The following is a 26,683-nucleotide window of genomic DNA, read 5'->3' on the forward strand; positions in this document are numbered from 1 at the left end:
TAATAATGGACCAATATTTTCCCAACCACTGAAGTCATGTTAACTGACCTATAATCTGCTTTCTTCTGCTTTCCTCCCTTCTTAAAGAATGGAGTGCCATTTGCAAATTTTCAGTCCTCCAGAACCATTTCAGAATCTGGTGACTCTTGAAAAACCATCACCAATCCCTCCAAATTCTCTTCAGCTACCTCTTTTAGAACCTTGGGATGTCGTCCAGCTGATTTATCTACCTACTGACCTTTCAGCTTCCCAAACACCTTCTCCTTAACTGCACTCCCTTCTGCCCCCTGACACTCTCAAATTTCTGGAATACTGCTAATGTCTTCCACAGTGAATACTGACACAACATACCTATTAAGTTAATCCACCTTTTTTGACCCCCATTGCTTCCTCTTCAGTGTCATTTTCCAGCAGTCTGATATCTCCTCTCACTTCTCTTTTACTCTTTATATACAGTGCCTGTAAAAAGTATTCACCACCCCCTGAAAGTTTTCATGTTTTAGTGTTTTACAACATTGAACCACAGTGGATTTAATTTGACTTCTTTTGACACTGCTCAACCGAAAAATACTCTTCTGCGTCAAAGTGAAAATGGATCTCTACAAAGTGATCTAAATTAATTACAAATATAAAATAAACACAAAATAATTGATAACATAAGTATTCACCCCCTTAACATGACACACCAAATCATCACTGGTGCAGCCAATTTGTTTTAGAAGTCACATGATTAATTAAATGGAAAACACTGTGTGCAGTCAAGGTGTTTCAATTGATTGTAGTGAAAATACACCTGTATATATAAAGTCCAACTGCTGGTGAGTCAGTATCCTGGCAAAAACCACATCATGAAGACAAGAGAAACTCCAAGCAACTCCGCGAAAAGGTTATTGATAAGAACAAGTCAGGAGATAGATGCACAAAAACTTCTAAGTCACTGAATATCCCTTGGAGTACAGTTAAGTCAATCATCAAGAAATGGAAAGAATAGGGTACAGCTGTAAGCCTGTAGGCCATCCTCAAAAACTGAGTGATCATTCAAGAAGGGAACTAGTGAAGGAGGCCACCAAGGGGACCTATGACAACTCTAGAGGAGTTACAAGCTTCAGTGGTTGAGATGGGAGAGACTGTGCATACAACAACTGTTGCTTGGGTGCTTCACCAGTTGCAACTTTTTGGGAGGGTGGCAACAAGAAAGCCACTGTTGAAAAAAAATCACATGAAATCTTAGTTACGAGTTTACCAGAAGACATGTGGAAGACTCTGAAGTTAGCTGAAAGAAGGTTCTATGGTCTGATGAAACCAAAATTGAACTTTCGTCAAATACATATCATCCCTACCTTGAAGCATGGTGGTGACTGCATCATACTGTGGGGGTGCTTCACTGCAGCAGGCCCTGGAAGGCTTGTGAAGGTAGAGGGTAAAATGAATGCAGCAAAATACATTGAAATTCAGGAGGAAAACCTGATGCAGTCTGCAAGAGAACTGCAACTAGGGAGAAGATTTATTTTCCAGTAAGACAATGACCCCAAGCATAAAGCCAAAGCTACACAGGAATGGCTTAAAAACAACAAAGTTGATGTCCTGGAGTGGCCAAGTCAGAGTCCAGACCTCAATCCAATTGAGAATTTGTGGCTGGACTTGAAAGGGCTGTTCACTCATGATACCTTTGCAATCTGACAGAGCTTGACCAGGTTTGTAAAGAAGAATGGGGGAACATTGCAGTGTCCAGATGTGCAAAGCTGATAGAGACCTATCCACACAGACTCAAGGCTGTAATTGCTGCCAAAGGTGCATCTACTAAATACTGACTTGAAGGGGGTGAGTAATTATTTTGTATTAAATAATAGTAATAAATTTAGACCAGTTTGTAGAAATCTGTTTTCACTTTGACACTAAAGAGTCTTTTCTGTTGATCAGTGTCAAGAGAGCCAAATTAAATCCACTGTGATTCAATTTTGTAAAACAATAAAACATGAAAACTTCCAAGGAGGTTAAATACTTTTTATAGTCATTGTATGTGAAAAAATATTTGGGACCATCTTTGATAGTATTGGCTAGCTTACCTTCATGTTTCATCTTTTCTCTCCTTATTGGTTATTTATTTGCCTTCTATTGGTTTTTAAGAGTTTCCCAATCCTTTGACTTTCCACTAAATTTTGCTGTGTTACTGTATATTCCCTCATTTTTGCTTTAACGCTCTCATTGACATCTGTTGTCAGCCACAGTTGTGCCATCATCACTTTAGAACAGTTCTTCATTTCTGTGACTTGTGCCTTCCAAATTGCTCCCAGAAAATCCAGCCATTGCTGTTCTTCCATCATCCCTGCTGGTGTCCCCTTCCAGTCAACTTTGGCCAGCTCCTTGTTCATGTCTCTAATAATTCCATTTGCTCCACTGTAATACTGATATATCTGAGTTTATCTTCTCCCTCTCAAACTGCAGGGTGAATTCTGTCATGTTCTGATTACTGCTTCCCGAAGGGTTCTGTTACCTTAAGCTCCCTGATCAAATCTGATTAATTGCACAACATCAATTCTGGAATTGCTTTTCCCCGAATGGGCTCAACTACAAGCTGCTGTAAAAGACCATCTTCAATCAGAGGCATTCTACAAATTTTCCATATTTTGGGATCCAGCACCAGCATGATTTCCAAATCTACCTACATATTCCCCTTGACCATCATAACATTGCCCGTTTTACATGTCTTTTCTATCTCCTGTTGTAGCTTGTACTCCACATCCTGGATACTGCTTGGAGGCCTATATATAACACCTATCAGGGTCTTTTTAATGTTGTAGTTTCTTACCTCTACCAACAAGGAACCTACATCTTCTGATTCTATGTCACCTCTTTCTATGGATTTGATTTCATTTTTTACCAACAGAGTCACCCCAACCCTTCTGCTTACCTGTCTGTCCTTTTGATACAATGTCTATTCTTGGATGTTATGTTCCTAAATATAATATTCTTTCAGCCATGACTCAGTGATGCCCACAATGCCAATCTCTAACTGTGCCAGAAGATCATCTACGTTATTCTGAACACTGTGTGCATTCAAACATAACAGCTTCAGTCCTGCAATCATCACCTTTTCAGTTTTGCTCCCAAATTCCACTTCAGCTCATCCCACTGACTGCAACTTTGCTGTCTGATCTGCCTGTCTTTCCTCACGATCTCACTACCCATTACATCTGCTTGTATAGCAACTGCCCCATCCTCAGTCCTACCACACCAGTTCCCATCCCCCTGACAAATTAGCTTAAGTTTTCCCCAATAGCTCTAGAAAACCTGCCCATAAGAATATTGGGCTTCCTCAGGTTCAAGTGTAATCCATTCCAGTTGTACAGGTCATACCTTCCCCAGAAGCAATCCCAATGATCCAGAAATCTGAAACTCTACCAGTTCCTTAGCCATGCAGTCATCTGCCAAATCATCCTATTTTTACCCTTACTGGCACTTTACAATCCTGAGATGACTACCCTGGATGTTTTGCTTCTCAGCTTTCTACCTAACTCCCTATGTTCTCTCTTTAGGACTTCTTTCCTTTTCCTACCTATGTTGTTGGTACCAATATACACCACAACTTCTGACTGTTTGCCCTTTAGAATGCTGTGGTCCTGATCTGAGGCATCCCTGACCGTGGCCTCTGGGAGGCAGTATAGCATCTGGGAATCTCTTTCATGTCCACAGAATCTTGTGTCTGCTCCTCTACCTATGGAATCCTCTATCACTACTGTACTCCTCTTCTCCCCACTTCCCTTCTGAGCCACAGAGCCAGACTTAGTGCCAGAGACCTCACCACTGTGGCTTTCCTCTACTAGGTCCATCTGCCCCAACAGTATCCAAAGTGGTATACCTGTTGTTGAGGGGAATGACCTCACATCTACCCTGTAGTGGCTGCCTATCCCCTTTTCCCCTCCTGGTGGTCACCCATTTACTTGTGTCCTGCACCTTGGGTGTAACTACCTCCCTCTAAGTCCTCTCGATCGATCAGTTAGTCTCTTGAACGATACAGAGTTCATCCAGTTGCTGCTCCAATTTGTCAACATGGTTGGAAAGAAGCATGGTTGGATGTACTTCTTGTAGGTTTGGTTACCAGGGACACTGGAGGACTCCCTGCTTTCCCACATCCCACACTCCACTATCCTGCCTGGCCTCCCTACTGATCTAACTGTGCAATAAGAAAGAAAAAGAAATGAAATAATCTACCTATAGCCTTTGCTTCTCCTCACCAAAGTCATGATGAGGCAAAGTCTGAGCTCCCCACTCTAACAATAGCCCACTCCAACAACAGCTGCTCCCACAAGGATTGACAGACAGACAGACATACTTTATTGATCCCGAGGGAAATTGGGTTTCGGAGTCGCACCAACCAAGAATAGTGTAGACAATATAGCAATATAAAATCATAAATAATTAAATAATAATAATAGGTAAATTATGCCAAGTGGAAACAAGTCCAGGACCAGCCTATTGGCTCAGGGTGTCAGTCACTCCAAGGGAGGAGTTGTAAAGTTTGATGGCCACAGGCAGGAATGACTTCCTATGACGCTCAGTGTTACATCTCGGTGGAATGAGTCTCTGGCTGAATGTACTCTTGCGCCTAACCAGTACATTATGGAGTGGATGGGAGACATTGTCCAAGATGGCATGCAACTTGGACAGCATCCTCTTTTCAGACACCACCATCAGAGAGTCCAGTTCCACCCCCACAACATCACTGGCCTTACAAATGAGTTTGTTGATTCTGTTGGTGTCTGCTACCCTCAGCCTGCTGCCCCAGCACACAACAGCAAACATGATAGCACTGGCCACCACAGACTCGTAGAACATCCTCAGTATCGTCTGGCAGATGTTAAAGAACCTCAGTCTCCTCAGGAAGTAGAGACGGCTCTGACCCTTCTTGTAGACAGTCTCAGTGTTCTTTGACCAGTCCAGTTTATTGTCCATTCGTTTCCCCAGGTATTTGTAATCCTCCACCATGTCCACACTGACCCCTTGGATGGAAACAGGGGTCACCGGTGCCTTAGCCCTCCTCAGGTCCACCACCAGCTCCTTAGTTTTTTTCACATTAAGCTGCAGATGATTCTGCTCACACCATGTGACAAAGTTTCCCACCGTAGCCCTGTACTCAGCCTCATCTCCCTTGCTGATGCATCCAACTATGGCAGAGTCATCAGAAAACTTCTGAAGATGGCAAGACTCTGTGCAGTAGTTGAAGTCCGAGGTGTAGATGGTGAAGAGAAAGGGAGACAGGACAGTCCCCTGTGGAGCCGTAGTGCTGCTGACCACTCTGTCTGACACACAGTGTTGCAAGTGCACGTACTGTGGTCTGCCAGTCAGGTAATCAATAATCCATGACACCAGGGAAGCATCCACCTGCATCACTGTCAGCTTCTCACCCAGCATTGCAGGACGGATGGTGTTGAATGCACTGGAGAAGTCAAAAAACATGACCCTCACAGTGCACGTTGGTTGTCCAGGTGGGCGTAGACACGGTTCATCCTCAACTCCTAGTTGGGGCTGGTAGGCGAACTGGAGGGGGTCTAAGTGAGGCCTAACCATAGGCCAGAGCTGCTCTAGAACAAGTCTCTCCAGGGTCTTCATGATGTGGGAAGTCAATGCCACCAGTCTGTAGTCATTGGAGCCACTAGGGCGCAGCATCTTCGGTACAGGAACGAGGCAGGACGTCTTCCACAGCACAGGAACCCTCCGGAGACTCAGGCTCAGGTTGAAGACATGGTGAAGTACTCCACATAGCTGGGGGGCACAGGCTTTGAGCACCCTGGGGCTGACACCATCCAGGTCTGCAGCCTTGCTTGGGTGGAGACGTTTCAGCTGTCTTCTCACCTGTTCAGCTGTGAAGCCCACCGTGGTGGTTCCAGGTGGGGGAGGGGTGTAGTCATGAGAGCAGGGTGGGGGGCTCTGAGGAGGGGTAGGAGGGGAGAATGGAGTATGTGTTGGTTGGGGGCCGACAACAGATGAATCATGTAGATGATTCTACAGATGATTGGCCATTGGTTTCACCAGGATGTTGCCTGGTATTGAGTGTTTTACCCACGAGGGAGGACTGGAGAGGATGGCTTCATTTTCTTTGGAGCACAGAAGTCTGAGAGAAGTACTTCTGGGGTATACAACATTGATAAGGGCCTACATTGTGTAGATAGTGAGAAACATCTCTCCTTAGCATGGGTGTCTATGGCCAGAATCCATACATTTAAAGCAATAGATAGAAAATTTCAAGTTTATAGTTCAAAGCTCAAAGTAAATTTATTATCAAAGTACACACACATCAACATATCAACCCTGAGATTCATTTTCTTGTGGGCATACACAGTAAATCCAAGAAAGAGAATCAATGAAAGACCACATCCAACAAGAGAGACAAACAACCAGTGTGCAAAAGACGATAAATACAAAAAATTAATAAAGAAGCAATAAACATGGAGAACATGAGATGAAGAGTCCTTGAAAGAGACTCTACATGTTGAGGGAACAGTTCAGTGATAGGGCAAGGAAGTTGAATGAAGTTGTCTCCACTAATTGAAGAGCCTGATAGTTAAGGGGTAATAATTTTTCCTAATGCTGGTGATGTGTGTCCTGAGGCTCTCGTACCTTCTTCCTGATGGGGCAGTGAGAAGAGAGCATGACCTGGATGATGTGCTGCTTTCTTATGACGATGCTCCATGTAGATTTGCTAGGTGGTGGGGAGGGTTTTACCTGTGATGGGCCAGGCTGGGCTGTATCCATCACTCTTTGAAGGAGTTTCCATTCAAAAGTATTGTTATTTCCATGCTAGGCCATCAATATACTGTCAATCACATATCTACGGAAGTTTGGCAAAGGTTTAGATGTCCTGCTGAATCTATACAAACCTCTAAGGAAGTAGAGGCACTGCTGTGCTTTCTTCGTAATTGCACCTACGTATGTACTAGCCCCACGACAGATCCTCTGAAATGGTAACACTGAGAAATTTAAAGTCACTGACCCTCTCTACTTCTGACCCACTGATGAGGACTGGCTCATGGACCTGGCTCGTGCTCCTGGGTCTTGCTGATAGTGAGTGAGAGGTTGTTGTGGCACCACTCAGCCAGATTTTCAATCTCTCTCCTACATGCTGATTCGTCACCACCTTTGATTTGGACAGCAGCAGTGGCGTTGTCCGCAAACTTGAATATGGCATTGGAGCTGTGCTCAGCCTCAGTCATAAGTGTAAAATGAGTAGAGCAGGGGGCTAGAGTACACAGTGCTGTGCTGACCGAGATTGCGGAGGAGATGTTCTTGTCGATTTGAATTGACTAGGGTCTGCGTGTGTGGAGATCCAATTGCACAAAGAGGTATTAAGGTCAAGGTCTTGAAGATTATTGATTAGTTTTGAGCGGACGATGGTATTGATTGCTGAGGTGTAGTTGAAAAACAGCATCCTGATGTGTACATCTTTGTTGCCCAGATGCTCCGGGGTTGAGTGAACAGCCAGTGAACTGGCATCTGTTGTGGATCTATTGTCCTGTAGGCAAATTGGAGTGGATCCAAATCACGTCTCAGACAGGAATTAATATATTTCATCACCAGCCCTTCACAGCACTTCATCGTAGTGGATGTAAGTGCTACTGGATGATAGTCATTGAGGCAGGTTACCACATTCTTCTTAGGCACCGGTATAATTAAAGCCTGCTTGAAACAGGTGGGTTCCTCAGACTGCCGAAGAGGGATATTAAAGTATCAGTGAGTACTCCAGCCAGTTAATCAGCACAGGTCTTTACTAATTGTCCAAGTACCACTCTGGGCCAATGCTTTCCTTGGGTTAACCCTCCTGAAGGATGGTCTCATGTCGGCCTCAGAGACTGAAACCAGGGGGTCACTGGGGGCTTTGGAGTTCATAAAGGCTCCTCCATGTTTCGGTAGTCAAATTCAGCATAGAAGGCATTGAACTCATTTGGGAACAATGTCTTGTTGTCACCTATGTCCTTGGTTTCACTTTGTAAGATGTAATAGCATTTAAGCCCTGTCACAGTTGTCAAGTTAGGTCTGGAATTGCCTTTTTATACATGAGAGGGTTTTCCGGAGATCATACCAGGACCTCAGGTATCTTACTTGGTTGCAGACTTGAATGCCACTGATCTGGCCCTCAGCAGATTGCAGATCTCATGGTTCATCCAGGACCTTTGGTTGTGCTGAATGTTTTCATGGGGACACACTCATCTGTGACTGTTTCTATAAAGTCCGTGACAACTGTAGTGTATTCATACAGATCCTCTGATGAGTCCTTGAACATGGCCCAGCAATCCAGTATCCGCTTCTCTGCTTCCTGTGGCCACTTCTTTGTTGTCCTCGTCTCTGGAGCCCTGCTCTTTAACCTCTGCCTGTATACAGGTAGGAGAAGGACAGCCGAGTGACCAGATTTCCTGAAATGCAGTCTAGGTATGGAGTGGTAGGCATTCCTCATCGTAGTATAGCAGTGGTCAAGCGTTGGGAACCCTGGGGCTGCAGGTTACGTGCTGATGATAATTAAGCTGAGATTTCTTCAAATAAACCTGATTGAAATCCCTGACTATGATTTGAAATGGGTTGGGCTGTTCCTTGTTTGGTGATGGCAGAATTCAATGTCTTAAGTGCCTGATTAACGTTGGCTTTGCCAGTATGCAAACTGCAGTCAGGATCACAGAGGAGAACTGTCTTGGAAAATAGAATGGTCGGCTCTTAATCGTCAGATATTCCAGGTCGGGGGAACATGAGTATGACAAATCTGCCAAGTCCAAGCACCAAAAGGAGCTTATCATGAAACACCCCCCTCCCCACCTTTTGCCTTCACTGAATCAATAGTTTTGGTCCATCCTGTGTACCGAGAAGCCTTCAGACTTTATCAATACATCCACTGTGTCTGTGGTGGGGCACGTCTCCTTGAAACACAGAATGCAGCAATTCCTCATTTCCCCCGATACAGCAGCTTAGGTCCTTATCCTTGCTCTCCAGCAACTGTACATTTGCTAACTAGATGCTGGTTAGAGGGAGTTTCATTCCTCTGCGTCTCAGCCTGGCATGAAATGCTCCCCTCCTCCCTCTCTTCTGGTCATAGTGATGTACCTGCATGCTTGAGAGTTAAATCTGCTGAGTACTTAAGAAGATTGTGATTTGAGGATTTTTTCCACAAAAGGAGTGGATGAAACCTGGAACTCAGTGCCTGAGGGGTGGAGAAGAAAGGTACGCTAAAAGCAGTTATGAAATATTTAAATGAAAACTTTATACACATGGTGTAGTGGGCTATAGACCAAATCCTAAGCAATGGGATGCATATAGATAAAGATTTGATGGTGGCACAAATAAAGTCCTGTTCCCATGCTATATGACCCTATGATGTATGCGTTAATATAAATCTGACAGAAACTTGGACTGTGCATGCAAACATAAATGGAGAAATCTAGGTGATAATTCTCTTTTGTTTTCTGTCAGAAGATTTTGCTGAGGTTAATAGATGAGGAAGCCTTTGTGTACTTCTGTGCAGTGTGGTTTAACCTTTGGGCAAAGAACTGCGTGTATTAAATTGGTTGGAGTCTAGAAGCTGAGTGAGGAATTTCACCCTTAAAGCTTTAGGGTAAATTTCCTGCCAGCAATTTTATGACACATGAACTAGTTACAGTATATCTTAACATACAAAAACAGTAAGGCTGAGTTTCACCTTCAAAGAAGTTTATTTATTTTTTTCTTGTTTTTTTGAGTGCACATGTTGCAAACACAGACCTTATAGACATCCACCAAAATGGTATCTGACAAAGAGTAACCAGTGATGAACGATAGGCCCCCAAAAGCACAATGACCCCTGTTGGTTTGGATGTTAACAACTATTAACTAGATTCATTAATGTATAAATGACTTGCACTTGTATAGTACCTTGCTTGGCAATGAGGATGCATTTCCCAGTGTGCTGAAAGAATCAGGTGAAGAAGAAATCATTACAGCATTATATAGAAAGACTTGATACTGACTGTGCTGGGAACCTGACTCAGATTGCTGTCCGTTTCCGTGCTGAGTGCTGTTGTGTTGAAGATCTCATGCAAATGCAGCTATCTGTGACCCTGTGGCTTGATGTGCAGAGGATGTTGGTCAAGACTGGGGAAGCAGTGCAGCTACCCTGCTCGGAGATATGGGGTTTGGGACTGTACTTCCTTCACATCCAACAGCAGGCGATGGTGGACGGTAAGATCCAGAGATCCTGTCACTGCCTGGAGCAGATGCCATCAGTCATTAAGTGGCCAGCACTAAGCTCATCCTGGTCCACCCACGCAAACTCTCACTGAGACATGGGTGATCTATCGCAGATGCCAGGGGTTCTCACCACATTCCCAGAACAGCAGTATGTGGCAAGGAGGAGAGCAGAACCCACACCAAGTTCCTGCACCCAGGCTCCCAGCAAGTACCATGCAACCCAAGCATACATCTCTTTTTAAAATACACAGGAGCAACGTACCTGTGAGTATTCAGACTAGAGGACCAAGAACATTATAATAATCAGTATTCTGCAAGATCTTACCGCATGTGCTATGACTGTACATTACTACTACATCCTTGTCAAGGTAATTCAACACTATTTCACAGACCTTTCAAATACATTTGTGATTACTCTTGGGTACAATGTCTGACCTCTGCTTGAGACAGTACAGGATCTTTACTGTTCACTGTTTAATTCACACAGAGGTCGCAGGCAAAGTGTCCAGATGATTCATCGTCAGCATTTAGCCCTGCATTCCTTCATCAGTAGTCTTCTCTGGTACCTGAAGTCGACTGAAAGCATCTGTGTTTCTATGGTATTTCCCAGCTTTGAAAATAATATATTTATATGTTATCAAGGTCAAAGCCCATCTTTAAACTTGTGATGAAACTGGCCGAGCCTTTGGCTTAATTTCATGGAATAGGGAAATCAGGAATTTGTGATATGCATTATCAATAAATGAACTTAATAAACGTCTGCAAACCAAGCATGATGGGACAATCTTTCTTTTATTTTCCCAAAATTGCTTTTGCCCTGTCGCTTTTCTGGACATAACCAATCAGCTTTTCACCTTAGGAGTTGTAGCAGTAGTGTGATCACTCCAGCTGAGTAAAATGTTCTCCTGAGATATTGTCTATTGGTGGGTCTTCAGATGGCTGTAGAGGCTGATCTGGGATCCACATATTCTGGTGTAAGTGGTGGCTATGGTTAGTTGTTGGGTCTTTTGGTTTTACAGTTTCTCCTTTCACAGCTACCACTTGTTCTCTGCAGCACAACTGAGCTCGTTCTCATGTCACACAGCTCCCACTTGATCAGATTTCCTCCAGGTATATCCATTGAGTACAATGTCTTCCTAGATTTTAGATGTTTTGTTGAATTTCTTCAGGCTGATTAGCAGAAGATTACATCCCGTCTATTGAGCAGTGGACTAGCACATCAAAACACAGCAGAAGTAATTTTGAACACACACGAACACAAGAAAATAGGAGAAGAAATACCTCACTTAGCTTTTCAAACTTGTCGCATCATTCAGTATGATGAAGGCTGATATACTCCTGTGCCAGATCTCTATAGCCCTCTATCCCTGATCATTCAAAAATTTATCTACTTACTCTTTAATTATTTCTAATGAGCCAGCCTCAACAACTCTTAGGTACAGAATTATAGAGGTCCACTACTTTGTGCAAGAACTATTTTCTGTATGTTGGTTTTGAATAACCAATCCTTTATCTTAGAACAATATTCCCTTGTTTGAAATTTTCCTACTTTGGCATGGACAAAATGTGTCTTGAATTTCAATCACCTTTTGCAGCAATTGATGGAATGGAGATTGTAATAGTGCTATATATGGCCAGAATTTATTATAATAATTCACTAGTTCCATAAATATTTTGGATTCTTTGATTGGGGAAGATTCATTGCACATTGCACATTTAAACGGAGATGTGAGGTAAAAATTTTTACTCTTCATGTATGTGATGGATGTAAGAAATAAAGCCAATTCAATTAGAAACAGAAACATAGAAAATAGGTGCAGGAGTAGGCCATTCGGCCCTTTGAGCCTGCACCGCCATTCAGTATGATCATGGCTGATCATCCAACTCAGAACCCTGTACCTGCTTTCTCTCCATACCCCCTGATCCCTTTAGCCACAAGGGCCATATCTAACTTCCTCTTAAATATAGCCAATGAACTGGCCACAACTGTTTCCTGTGGCAGAGAATTCCACAGATTCACCACTCTGTGTTTTTCCTCTTCTCGGTCCTAAAAGGCTTCCCCTTTATCCTTAAACTGTGACCCCTCGTTCTGGACTTCCCCAACATTGGAAACAATCTTCTTGCATGTAGCCTGTCCAATCCCTTTAGAATTTTATACGTTTCAATAAGATCCCCCCCCCCACAATCTTCTAAATTCTAGTGAGTATAAGCCTAGTTGATCCAGTCTTTCTTCATATGAAAGTCCTGCCATCCCAGGAATCAATCTGGTGAACCTTCTCTGTACTCCCTCTATGGCAAGAATGCCTTTCCTCATACTCCCTCTATGGCAAGAATGTCTTTCCTCATCTGTAATCATTCATCTGTAATGATTTTTATCTTCATTTTATCTTCATATTTTTATCCTCATTCAAACTGGATCCAACTGAGTCCCAAGTTTTATATTACATTCACTAGGGAAGTACTGTCATTTCTCTTTAAGTGAGTGCCTACCTTTTGCAGTCCAATAAGCAATTCATCCAGATTACGATGGTGCTTGTTTCTTGAGCCATTCAGCACATCATCCTCTTATAAGGTGATCCTAGAAATACCCTGCATCAACCACTCCATGCTTTTCCAAAAGACAGCAGATGAAAATGAAATTCTAAAGGATAGGTGGTTTTATGCGAACAAACCTAAACTTGTGTTGTCAGTCAAAATCTTCTCAATTTGATCCCCTAACTATATTTGTTGACATACATGACTCTTCCCAACTACTCCCTTTTAGGAATAGAATTTTACTTTGAGACTCCATTAACAGTTTCCTTATGCTTTAACTCTGTTACAATGGGTGTTACCCTTTCAGAGTATTTACAGGTTCCATCTTTAAAAATCTCCCATACGTCTCTTGCATTTCCTGCAACATTCCAGCCTCATTCACCTTAATATGATAAACGATTCTCTTCTTTGGATCATACCTGTTGGGAGAAATCTAAAGTAGTTTTCAACAACTACCATCAGTATCCATAAGTCTGTCCTGATGAAGGGACTCCACCAAATCATTGACTGTTATCTTATTCCAATGATGCTGTCTGACCTGCTGAGTTCCTTCAGCATTTTGCATGTGTTGTTCCAGATTTCCAACATCTACAGTCTCTTGTAGATTTCCTAGTGTTTCTAACCAACCATTGGTAACTCATGGTCTCATCAGGGACACCAACCACATCAACGTGCTCAACTGCAGTATTGTTCAGATTGAGCTGTGTCCAAGATTTTCATCTAACCTCATATTCAGTCTAATTCAAAGTCAAGGTCAAATATCATGCTTCTGTTATTCACTCACATAACAACAATTAGGATTCAACTTTCATTACTGTATATCAATGCTGCTCTAATTAGAAATTGTGAGCAATACTTTTGTATTACAGTCTTCACTTACTTCCCTTATATGGTGAGGATGATGGAAACTTTAAACACCTTTCTTTAGTTTGCTACTTCTATTTTGTGTGCTCAGCTTTACACTTACTCATGTGAGCTCTGCTAATATGACATTTTAAACTACATATGTGACATATTTTTTGCCTGAATCAGCAACAGACTGCATATATTTCTCTCTGCAGTGTTAACAACCTTTGTTTAGCTTTTTAAAATGATAATTAGTTTGCTTTGGAACAATACTTTGCCTCTCATACCTCATCAGCAGTGTTGCATGGGATGAATGTTCTCACCTACAAGTCCATCATGTTTTTATCCAGTGCGTTCCTAAAGGTCAGATTTATCTCTGACAACAACCACTTCTGAGTCCAGACATCATTGATTCTGCACACTAATCTACTTTTTATAGCATCTGAGACAGTATGTTGCCACAATTACAGTTTTGAGATAACTCACCATCTGCCCAGTTGCTGTCTGTTAAAGTTTTCTTAACTGAAACTCAAATTGAAACCTTAGCAGAATCCTGTTTGGCTTGGATTTAAGGGATTTTACAACAAATCTACCAATTCCTGAAATTTATTGTTAGTAGGTGTCTCCAGGCTCTTCAAATTTCTCATTAAACTACAAAGGTATATACAGGGACTTCCACTACACTCATCAGATAAAGATCTCTGTTTATTTTCAACATTAATGTTGTTTGCAGCAATGAAATTTAACTGCATCTCACAATCCTCCTCCCAAGTCTGGGGTCTAGAGGTAAATGCTGCAACAAGCCTATTGTGATGGTTCTTTTCATTTCCTTATATTTTCTAATACAGTAGATGGCTGTTGACTATTCCTGGTTTTGTAGAAAAATGGTTTTATTTGGTCCTATCTGACTTCTGGAACAATGTCCTCATCACGAATACATTCTATCCCAACATTCAAAAAAGTTGGAAGCTGGTTTGCAACCTCAAGAAAACTTTCATCTTCTTCAAGATGGTTACTTGCATGTGTCAGCAGACACAGTCCTAGCGGATACCAACTAAAATGGCATCTGCCAAAAATCAAAAAAGCAACACCAGTAAAGATCCCAAAAGCACCATGACCACTGCTAGCTTGTAGATTGACGTACAACAATATGCATTCAGTTATATTTTCTGATATTGCCATATAAATTATATGTATTTCTGCATTACTCATTTCAATTGCGGCTCTTTCCCATGAAGGACAAAAGATAAAAAAATATTAAAATCAATTCTTTGGACTGCTTCTCTGTATGTACAAAGTGACAGCTCTAGAATTGTTTACCTTGTATATAAAACAACACAGAAGGAGGTAATTGGTCTCATTGGGTCCTGGCCAGCTCTCAGGGAAGCAGTTCCATTTGTCCCATTCTCCGTCTCCTTCTTACCCCGGCACATGTAACTTATTCTCTCCCTTTTGATCCTTTTGCTACTAAACTAATAAGGAGTAATTTATAGCAGAATATTAACCAAATAGGTTGACATTGGACTACATGAGATCTGGTGTATATAGGGGGATTGACTTAGTCAAGCACTCATATCCACGACAGGGAGGATTTCATGGGGGCCGACCATTTTAATTCCATTCCTCATTCCCGTTCCACCGTGTTGGTCCATCCCACTCTCAGGTTGGAGGAGCAACTCCGTATATTCCATTTGAGCAGCCTCCAACATGATGGCATTAACATTGATTCTCCCACTTCTGGTAATTTCTCCCTGCTCCTCCTTTTCCATTCCCTGTTCTAGCACCCCTTCTCTTCTCCTCACCTGCCTATCACCTCCCTTTGGTCCTCTTCCTCCTTCTCTTTCTCCCATGGTTCACTCTCCCATCAGGTGGCGGTGCTGGTGGATGTGGATGGTGCAGGGATGTCGGGAAGTAATGTAGGTTCAGGTAGGGGGGAGGGTCTGGAAAAGGAGCTGCAAATGGAGGGTTCAGGTGAGGGCAGGTTGGTGGGAGGAGGTTGGAAGGAAGTTGAATCCAGATCTGGAAAATGGAAAAAGAAACATAATATTGGAATGATTTCAAGTGATGAAGAGGAAGGGATGGATATTTTAAAAACAGGAAAGAAGACTTCAAGGTATTGTTTAAATTTGAACTGGAACAGTTGCCCCCCATCAATCCCATTAAATAAACTACAGAGCTAAAAGTGCCCATAGATTGTGCTTGTAGTTTAAGAGGAGGGAAGGCATTAATTGTGTGTAAGGATAAAAATCAGTGTAGAAGGCATTATGAATAAAGATTTTACTTGGCAAAAAGATAGTACCTATTTTGCCTAATGAAAATAGAAGTGTTAGGGGAGTTGTAATAGGTGTTCTGGTGGAGATTTTGATAGACCAACTAATCTCATTTATTGGAAGGCAAGGTTAAGGAGGTAAAGAGATTGCAAGTAGTCAGAAATGGGGAAAGGATGTATAGTTTATCTATATTGATAGGTTTTGATGAAGTGAACCCCCTCATGGAAAATGGCGGTCATAGTGCCTATTCTAAAATCTGGAAAACCCCTGTCAGATCCTTCTAGTTATAGACCAATATCATTAATGTCCCATTTGTGTTAACTTGTGGAATGTATAGCTCTGATAAGATGCTACATAACCTCTTTTTTCCAAAATATAAAACAGTTGAATTATATTTTGGAAAAAGAGGTGATATAGCGTCTTATCAGAGCGGATTTTGGAAGGGTTGAGTGATATTGGATTCAGTTTTATGTTTGGATTTTAGGAAAGCACAGGTAAATAAAGAAGTTGTAATAGCAGTATTTTTAGATATAGAAAATGCTGATGATATATTATGGATGGAGGGTCTTTTGATTAAATTATGGAAATTAGGAGTGGAAGGAAGGCTATATAATTTTTTCTGAGTTTCTTATTTGGACGATCTATGCAGGTAGGGGTAGGAAAGGTATATCGTACCGCACTGGCTTGCATATCCTGCAGACAGCCGGGATGCAACATCTATGGTTGACCCCAACCAATGGATCAGATTTCTGCAACTGATCTATATCCTATTGTATTCTTTGCCTGTCTTCTACAGTATCCACAACAGCACTAATTTTCGTATCATTTGCAAATTTACTAATCCATCCACATTTTCATCCAGGTCATTTATACACATCATAAACAACATCCTAGTATAGATCTCTGCAGAACACCACTAATCTCAGTTCTTCAGCTAGAATAAGTCCCTTCAACCACTACCCACTGTCTTCTAAAGGCAAGGCAGTTCTGAATCCAAATGGCCAATTCACCAGTGATCGCATGCATCATAATCTTTTGGTTGAGCATCCCACTGAGGGACCTTGTTAAATGCCTTGGTAAACTCCATAGAGACAACATCCACAGCTCTACCTTCATCACCTCATCAAAAAACTCTACTTAGTTACTAAGGTATGACTTGCACTGCACTAACTCATGCTGACTCTCCCTAATTAGGCCATGGTTTTCCAAATGCTCATAAATCCTATCCCTAAGAGTTCAATCCAGTAACTTCCCTACCACTTGCCAGTCTATAGTTTCCAAGGTTATCCCTCATTCCCTTCTTGAACAATGCAACAACATTTGCTGCTCGCCAGTCATCTGGGAACTCACCTGTGGCTAGAGAAGACACGAAGATATTAGTTAAGGCCCCTGAAATGAGGAGCAGGAGGCAGGGATTCAGATTTCTGGATCATTGGGACCTCTTTTGGGACAGGAGTGACCTGTAAATAAATTATGGGTTGAACTTGAATCCGAGAGAGTCCAATATCCTGGCAGGGAGAATTGCTAAGGCTATTGGGGAGAGAGAGTTTAAACTAGAATTACTGGGGGGGGGGGGGGCGGGTGGGTGGGAACCAAACTGAAGAGAAGGAGGAAGGGATGGTTGGCTCACAAATCGAGAAAGACAGTGTGAGAGGGAGGATAGGCAGGTGATAGAGAAGGGATAAGCTCAGACTAATGGTCTGAGATGTGTCTATTTTAATGCAAGGAGTATCATAAACAAAGAGGATGAGCTTAGAGCATGGATCAGCACTTGGAGCTATGATGTTGTGGCCATTACAGAGACTTGGATGGCTCAGGGGCAGGAATGGCTAATTAGAGTGCAAGGCTTTAGATGTTTCAGAAAGAACAGGGAGGGAGGCAAAAGAGGTGGGGCTGTGGCACTTGCTGATCAGAGATAGTGTCACAGTTGCAGAAAAGGAGGAAGTTATCGAGGGATTGTCTACTGAGTCTCTGTGGGTAGAAGTTAGGAACAGGAAGGGGTCAATAACTCTTCTGGATGTTCTTATAGACCATCCAATAGTAACAGGGACATCGAGGAGCAGATAGGGAGACAGATTCTGGAAAGGTGTAATAATAATAGGGTTGTCGTGGTGGAAGATTTTAATTTCCCCAATATTGACTGGCATCTCCCTAGAGCAAGGGGTTTAGATGGGGTTAGGTGTGTTCAGGAAGGTTTCCTGACACAATATGTAGATAAGCCTACAAGAGGAGATGCAGTACTTTATCTGGTATTGGGAATGAACCTAGTCAGGTGGCAGGTCTCTCAGTGGGAGAGCATTTTGGAGATAGTGATCACAATTCTATCTCCTTTACCATAGCATTGGAGAGAGATAGGAACAGACAAGTTAGTAAAGTGTTTAATTGGAGAAAGGGGAAATATGAAGCTATCAGGCAGGAACTTGGAAGCATAAATTGTTCTCCGGGAAATGTTCAGCAGAAATGTCGCAATTGTACAGGGGATATTTGTGTGGTGTTCTGAATAGGTATGTTCAAATAAGACAGGGAAAGGATGGTAGGGTACAGGAACCATGGTGTACAAAGGTTGTTGAAAATCTAGTCAAGAAGAAAAGAAAAGCTTACAAAAGATTCAACAACTAGGTAACGATTAAGATCTAGAAAATTATAAGGCTAGCAGTTAGAAGCTAAAGAATAAAATTAGGAGAGCCAGAAGGGGCTATGAGAAGGCCTTAATGAGCAGCATTAAGGAAAACCCCAAGGCATTCTACAAGTATGTGAGGAGCAAGAGGATAAGACATGAGAGAATAGGACCAATCAAATGTGACAGTGGAGAGGTGTATGGAATCAGAGGAGATAGCAGAGGTACTTAATGAATACTGCTTCAGTATTCACTACAGAAAAGAACCTTGGTGATTGTAGGGATGACTTGCAGCGGACAGAAAAGCTTGAGCATATAGAAATTAAGAAAGAGGATGTGCTGGAGCATTTGGAAGGCATTACGTTGGATAAGTCATGGGGACCGGACAAGATATACCCCAGGTTACTGTGGGAGGTGAGGGAGGAAATTGCTGATCCTCTGGCGGTGATCTTTGCATCATCAATGAGGATGGGAGAGGTTCCGGAGGTTTGGAGGGTTGCGGATGTTGTTTCTTTATTCAAGAAAGGGAGTAGAGATAGTCCAGGGAATTACAGACCAGTGAGTCTTACCTCAGTGGTTGGTAAGTTGATAGAGAAGATCCTGAGAGGCAGGATTCATGAACATTTGGAGAGGCATAATATGATTAGAAATAGTCAGCATGGCTTTGTGCAAGGGACGTTGTGCCTTACAAGCCTGATTGAATTTTTTGAGGATGTGACTAAACACATTGATGAAGGAAGAGCAGTAGATGTAGTGTATATGGATTTCAGCAAGGCATTCAATAAGGTACCCCATGCAAGGCTTATTGAGAAAGTAAGGAGGCATGGGATCCAAGGGGATCTTGCTTTGTGGATCCAGAATTGGCTTGCCCACAGAAGGCAAAGAGTGGTTGTAGATGGGTCATATTCTGCATGGAGGTCAGTCACCCGTGGTGTGTCTCAGGGATCTGTTCTGGGACCTCTTCTCTCTGTGATTTGTATAAATGACCTGGATAAGGAAGTGGAGGGATGGGTTAGTAAAGTTGCCGATGACCCAAAGATTGGGGGTGTTGTGGATGGTGTGGAGGGCCGTCAAATGTTACAACGGGACATCAATAGGATGCAAAACTGGGCTGAGAAGTGGCAGATGAAGTTCAACCAAGATAACTGTGAGATGGTTCATTTTAGTAGGTCAAATATGATGGCAGGATATAGTATTAATGGCAGAGTGGAGGATCAGAGGGATCTTGGGGTCCAAGTCCACAGGATGCTGAAAATTGCTGCGCAAGTTGACTCTGTGGTTAAGAAGGCAAATGGCGCAGTGGCTTCCATCAATCATCGGATTGAGTTCAAGAGCCGAGAAGTAATGTTACAGCTGTATAGGACCCTTGTCGGGCCACATTTGGAGTACTGTGCTCAGTTCTGGTCACCTCTCTACAGGAAGGCCGTGGAAACTATAAAAAGGATGAAGAGGAGATTTACAAGGATGTTGCCTGGATTGGGGAGCATGCCTTACAAGAATAGGTTGAGTGAACTTGGCCTTTTTTCCTTGGAGAGATGGAGGATGAGAGGTGACCTGATAGAGGTGTATAAGATGATGAGAGGCATTGATCATGTGGATAGTCAGAGGCTTTTTCCCAGGGCTGAAATGGCTAGCCAAGAGGGAACAGTTTTAAGGTGCTTGGAAGTAGGTACAGAGGAGATGTCGGGGTAAGTTTTTTTACACAGACAGCAGTGAGTGCATGGAATGGGCTGCCAGCAGCGGTAGTGGAGGCAGATACAACAAGGAGTCTTTTAAGAGTCTCTTTGATAGGTACATGGAGCTTAGAAAAATAGAGAGCTATGGGTAATCCTAGGTAATTTCTACAGTAAGTACATTGTGACCCGAAGGGCCTGTATTGTGCTGTAGGTTTTCTATGTTTCTTCTAAAACAGCATGCTAATATTATTTGACTAGAGTCACAACAGATCTCTGATGCTGAATTCTGAAGCAAGAAAAAACGATCTACTGGAGGAACTCAGAAAGTTATCAGTATCTGTAGGTTCAAGGAATTGCCATCATTTCAGGTTGAAATCCTGTATCAGGGTTGATATTATTTGTATAATGGGAGAAAATGTTCATTGATAACATACATCATAATCTTACTTGAGGGGCATGAGGTTGCCTTATGTCTTCAGTTCACAATCTTCCCATATGTGACATTTGGAGAGGTTCTTTGTAAATGAACATGTGCACCATTGGTTATGAAGGATTTGCTTTAGTGACTGAAATTGACCATAAAGTAATGGCCCATTGTTTTGTTGTGGCATTTAACTATAGGTAAGTCAAATATGATACAATATATTACATTGTTATTTTGCAAATCTTTGCTTGTAATAAATTTAATGCTAACCATTTACCATAATCTTACTGCTTGACAATGTGGTATTTTCTCTTTCTAGAGTGCACAGTACATTTCCAGTGGCGCAAGTATTGAAAAAGTCACTTTAGTCATTCAGCAAGCATTCTTATTCATAGGAGATGCAAGATTGTAAGTTACAGATCATACAGAATGTACATTGCTGATAGAAACAGCTTTTTTCCTCACAAACCTGAATTTAAAATTTAAACATAGATCAGACAATAAATTACATTATCAAATGGACTGTTAACCACTGGAGAAAGCTCATACACCATAATCATACTTTTCATTATCAAGGAACTGGAATTGAATACCTACTATAAAAATTAGTAGAAAAATAAAGATTTGATGATAAATTATTGGAGAGTTCTTCTAGAAATAATTGTTTAAAACATTTCGGAACAGAACAATCAATGAGCCATTATGGATCCAATAATGAAGGACCTTTAGGAAGGTGCCTCAAACAGTTGAAACCTGTCTTCTGCATTGGGGCCATTGTTTAATGTTCTGAATGTAATGATCCTTTAAAAATATTTTGGAAATTGAAAATAAAACTGACCCTGAAGCTGAAATTCATGCTACACTTTGCTGAACATGAATAAATGTTATGAGTGAATTTCCTCTGGGATGAAAGCATTGATTCTATACATGATTGACTCTACTTCAGTAAACAAAGATTTTGTCAATCCATTTCCTATCATGTTCTGTTCATTCATTGGTATTAATAGTGGGACCTTTCTTCGTTGACCACCTTCACATTGTAATAGAGACACAACAGTTTTGCTTTCACTTTTTTTTTGGATCTCAGGAATGTGCTAAAGAATAGAATTTGCTCGTAGTGTATTTATTTTTGAAAGGAAAGAGAATCTGAACAATGACTTTCACTTCCAATTTTCCAGAAAAGATACCAATTTTTACCTTGACTAAAATATTATACAATTTTATTCCATCATCTGGACAACCCTTGCAGCTTCAGGTCATCAACCAGAAACGTCAGTCTATTTTCACTCATTATAAAATGCACCCTGACATTTTGTGGAGAGATGTTAGGAATCTCAATCATGTCTCTTGGAAACATTTATATTCTTTCCTTCTCTTCTTTCATTCAGAACAATGTTAAGATTCCACTTGTCTTCACCTTACATCCAGCATTTTCTATTTTTACTTTATACCTAGCATCTGCAATATTTTGCTTTCATAGTTTTGTATATTTGTATTGGACCAGCTGAAATTCAGGTGTATTACAAAATCAGAGCCTTCACTTCGCAGTGTTCTGTACTGATTGTTTTCATCAATTTTAAACAAATATTAGCAATTACTCTTTTCTGAAGTTATATATGATAATTTAATGATCAAATGCATTTGGATGTATGACATTGCTGTTGGTTGGGCCTACCTCAAACAAAACACAACTTTGTTCGCCAGATAACAGTTACGTTCATTGAAACAAATGTTTGACCATAGAAAGTATATGAAAACAACTTTAAACAACAGTCATATTCTAGGTAAAGCAAAATCATCTAAAAAATATAATCTAGGTTAAAATATACAGCAAGCAAAACAGCCAAAATTTCTATAGAGATTGAAAACAAAAAACTGCATATCTTGGGTTCCTTCACAAAATTCAGCCTCACAGTTGCTTTACCTACACAATGCACAGACCAGTTCTTCCTCCTCCACAAGGTCCATAAACACAAATGTCTATATATACAGAATGTTTCAGTTTCATTGAACTGATTTCTTCCTATAATGACTCTATTCTTTCTTCTCTTTCCAGCCATTTCCTAGCTATGTGTGTGACACCTCTGATGTCCTCTATCATTTAGACAATTTCCAGTTTCCTGATCCCAACCAGCTCATCTTCACAGTGGATGTCCAGTCTCTCTATACTACCATCCCTCACTAGGATAATTTGAGAGCACTTCTTCCTTGACTAAAGAGCTGAGAAGTCACTCTCTGCTAGTCTAACTTGCATGGCTAATTCCTTCATGCTCACTTTCTCCTGTGGCTATGGGACTCACATTGAGCCCAAAGCTATGCTTACCTTTTATGGGCATTCATAGAATAGTTCTTATTTCACTACTGTGCCTTCTCCCTCTATTCATCTTCTGGTATGCTGATCACTAGTGTTGCTTCCTGCTTGAAAATGCTTGACAATTTCATTACTTTTTCACTAATTTTATATGGTGCATATCTGACACCTTTCCATTTCTTGACGTCTCTATCTCAGGGGATCAATTAATGACCAACATTCATTACAAGCCCATACAGTCTCATGGGCAACTCGACTATACCTCTGCCTAGATGGCTTCATTACTATAGATGTTAGGCTTCTCAATCATATCACTTCTAATTCCAACATTTGTATTCCTGGCTTCTTTCATCCAAGCAATGTTAGGATTCCACTTACCCTTGTGTTACATCCCACCAGTGGACAACATCTACTGATCGGCACCCAAAATTTCCACCATCCTTAAGATTCATCTTAACATCTTCCCCTTTCTTTTCAGCAATCCAAAGGAGTCAATCCCTTTATGATTCCCTGGTCCATTCTTCCCATGCAAACACATTGGAGAATTAACCCCTTTCTTTTTACCTCATATCTTCTGACCTTGCAGGGTCATGAATAGTCTTTCCAGGTAAAGGAGAAATCCACTTGCAATTCTTCTAATATATGGGTATATACACTTCTTCATACATAAGTGTATGGTCCCAGTACACTTTCAGGGTGATTCTGAACTTTCAGCCACATGGCACTGATTCTTCATCTCAGTCTCACTCTATCCACTCTGTCACTGGCCCCTTAAGCTATTCCAATGTAGCCCAGCCAAGCTCAAGGAATAGTTTCTCAACTTCCACTTTTGCCCATTACAACCTTTGGAATTAAATATTAAATTCAACAATTCCAGATAGCTAGCTTTTCTCACTTGTGTCATATCTGGGCAGTTCTTGTGAAAGGTCATCCACCTTAACTCAGTTTTACTCTCTCTTTTGACATTGCATGACCTTTTGAGTAGTTCCTGCATTTTTGTTACAGATTATCAGCAACGGCTGATTTCTGCCCCTCACATTTTCAGTATGTTATTGTGTTTTGTTTTGTTCCATTTAAAACAAAATGCCCTTGAAAGTATTTTGACACCTTGGATTCTATCCTATCACACAATCCTCTTATTTTTCTTGACTCAACTCCTCTATGCAACTTAAAATGTATTTGTTTTCTTGTTTAACATAAAAGCAGGTACGTGTATAGATAAGGGTTAGCGAGATACAGGCATGGGAAGTGAGACTCATTCAGATGGGAAGCTTGATCAGCAAAGACCAGTTGAATTGAAGGGTCTGTTCTTATGCTGTATGATGTTGACTCAACTTGTCACACATACAAAGAATGTGGGTGAGTACTTTGCTTCACTATTTACCAAGGAAAAACGTATGGAGGACCAGGAGATCAGTGTATAAATATGTTAGGGTATTTAGAGATCAAGGAGGGGCAAGTGTTGGGCTTCCTAATGAGTATTAATGTGGATAAGTCCCACAAGTTATTGAGGGAACCAAGACATGAGATTTCTGGGGCCTCGACTAGTATCTTCATGTCCTCTCTAGACACAGACGAGGTCCTGGAGGAATGGCAAATGACTAAAGTTGTACCTCTATTTAAGAAGGGAACAAAGGAAAATCCTGAGAACTATAGACTGGTGAGTCTCACGTCAGTTGCAGGGAAGTTGCTGGAGAAAATTATGAGGGATAGGATATATGAGCATTTGGAAAACAATGGCCTAATTAAGGAGAGGTAGCATGGTTTTGTGTGGGGCAGGTCATGCCTTGCCTATGAGTATTTTGACAAGGTGATGAGAGGGATTGATGAAAGTAGGGCAGTGGATGCTGTCTACATGGATTTTAGTAAGGCAATTGATGAAGTCCCTCATAGGAGGCTAATTCAAAAGATTAAAATGCATGGGGTCTACAGTGAATTGGCTGTTTGGATTCAGAACTGGCTTGTGCATAGAATTCAGAGGGTAGTGGTTGAATGGACTTATTTGAGCTGGAGGTCTCTAATAATCTGCTGTGTATGATGTATATAAATGATGGATAAGAATGTAGATGGGTGGGTTAATAAGTTTTCAAATGACACCAAGATTGCTGGAGTTGTGGATAGTGTAGAAGTCTGACAAAGAGTATAGCGTGATTTAGATCAGTTGCAATTATGGGGAGAGAAATGGCAGATGGACAGGCTAGGGTGTAAGGACAGGGATGTGGAGGAGTTAGAGGTCAAGTCTCCACTCCATACTCCGTACTGAAAGGCTTGCAAAGTGGACAGGTGACAAAGGGCATCCATAGATGTCAGGGTGTCCCAAGTCACTGATTGCCAGGATTACTCACTGCCCCAGCAGTAGGTATGAGGAAGTCCCATGGCTAGTGAGCTGGTGTGCAAATCTGGGAGTTGATACCCAAGATCAAGGGTCAAATTGAAGTCCAGAAGTCATAGGCTAGTGGTTGAAGCCTGGAGACTGAAGAATGGAGGCCTGTTTTGAGGTTGGAGGACCATCCACGTGTGTGGGTCGGTGGGAAGTGGGAGGGAGAAAAGAGGCTTGTTAGTTTGTTGCTTGTTGTGTTGTATATGGTTCTGTCATTGTGGGAGTGCAATGTTAGCAACACTTGTGGGCTGCCCCCAGCACATCCATGGGTGTGTTCGTTGTAAACACAATTTTGCATTTCACTGCATGTTAACATGTGCATATAATAAATAAATCTAAATCTGAATCTGTATCTGAGACCCTTTCTCAGTTTTGAGGACCCATTGTCAGACGCCTAGTTCGTTTCATCGTTTTCTTCCTGCACAGAGTGCCACTTAACCCAACCATGTGTTTTCAGCACTCTCTGTTTGTATTCCTGTAATAAAATATTATCACACAAAATGAACAGGGAAAATAATAGTCAGAGATGTGATATCGTTTCTGTTCTGCTTCTGAACTTTGGAACATTCTTTCATTATCACACAGTAAGAATCTGATTTCAATCATTTTGGTATCGAGGGGATTAAGCAGAGACTTGGTGTTTCATATAATCCATTAGGTTTCATTTGGGAATGGTTGGAGAATATGCAGGGTGACTGCAGTGCCTTAAAGTCCAAAGTAAGTAGCACCTATATGTTAGCCTAATATTGGTAGCAAGTGTCTGTTAGCCAAATTATGGATACAGAAGTTTCTGCACTAAAGAAAAACTCACAGACAAGCAATATGATGGGCTGTCAGGGAAGGTGGGAAACTTGTGAAAAAGAGTAAATGCGAGTCTGGGGTCTGATGAAAATATGCTTCTTTTTTGAATGGGTGGCATCTTGGCTAAAATCAATCCAGTTGTCAGTGAACAGCTCCACAGATGCTCTTTGTAGCAGCTGGAAATAAAAAACAGATCCCTGGTTTATTTTTGCCTTAGTTCAAGGACACAGAGTATAATATTGCCATTCACCATAACTACCTTGGCTGAAATGAGTTCCATCACCATGAGGCAGAAATCCACATTGCTTTCACATCTCCTGGGTACATCTGATAAAGCTTTCCAGTAGAAGGGAGCCTTCAATTTATCTATACTAAATAACTTGACTCAGCAAGGAATGGTTCCACATAACTACAATACTAAGGATTATAGAAATCTAAAATATTAAAAAAAAACAAAATGCTGGAACTCTGCACATGCAGAAAGAAACAAAGTTGATGTTTTTGTACAATGGTCAGAATTGCTAAAAAATCACTTGGAAGAATTGTCATAATGTCATAACATCAGGTCTAGTTACAAAAAGAAAAAAAACATCAAAATACTTAAGATGACAGTACCT

The 26,683-nt window shown here is 41.4% G+C and overlaps 1 protein-coding gene across 5 annotated transcripts in view; it reads right to left on the reverse strand.

Annotated features, from left to right (window-relative positions):
• The window catches only part of frmpd3 (FERM and PDZ domain containing 3), a 465,297-nt gene that overhangs the window by 429,799 nt on the left and 8,815 nt on the right, over positions 1-26,683 (reverse strand). For 4 of the 5 annotated variants that reach the window (XM_073058175.1, XM_073058177.1, XM_073058176.1 and 1 more), the window contains exon 1: positions 15,390-15,543. The exons of the other annotated variant lie outside the window; for it this stretch is intronic. In XM_073058175.1, the coding sequence (XP_072914276.1) occupies positions 15,390-15,437 (48 nt within the window). In that variant the 5' untranslated portion in view covers positions 15,438-15,543. Of the gene's footprint in view, positions 1-15,389; positions 15,544-26,683 lie in introns of those variants that run through there. 5 annotated transcript variants of the gene reach the window in all.

Source organism: Hemitrygon akajei, chromosome 10, assembly GCF_048418815.1.
Source record: "Hemitrygon akajei chromosome 10, sHemAka1.3, whole genome shotgun sequence".
Taxonomy (NCBI): domain Eukaryota; kingdom Metazoa; phylum Chordata; class Chondrichthyes; order Myliobatiformes; family Dasyatidae; genus Hemitrygon; species Hemitrygon akajei.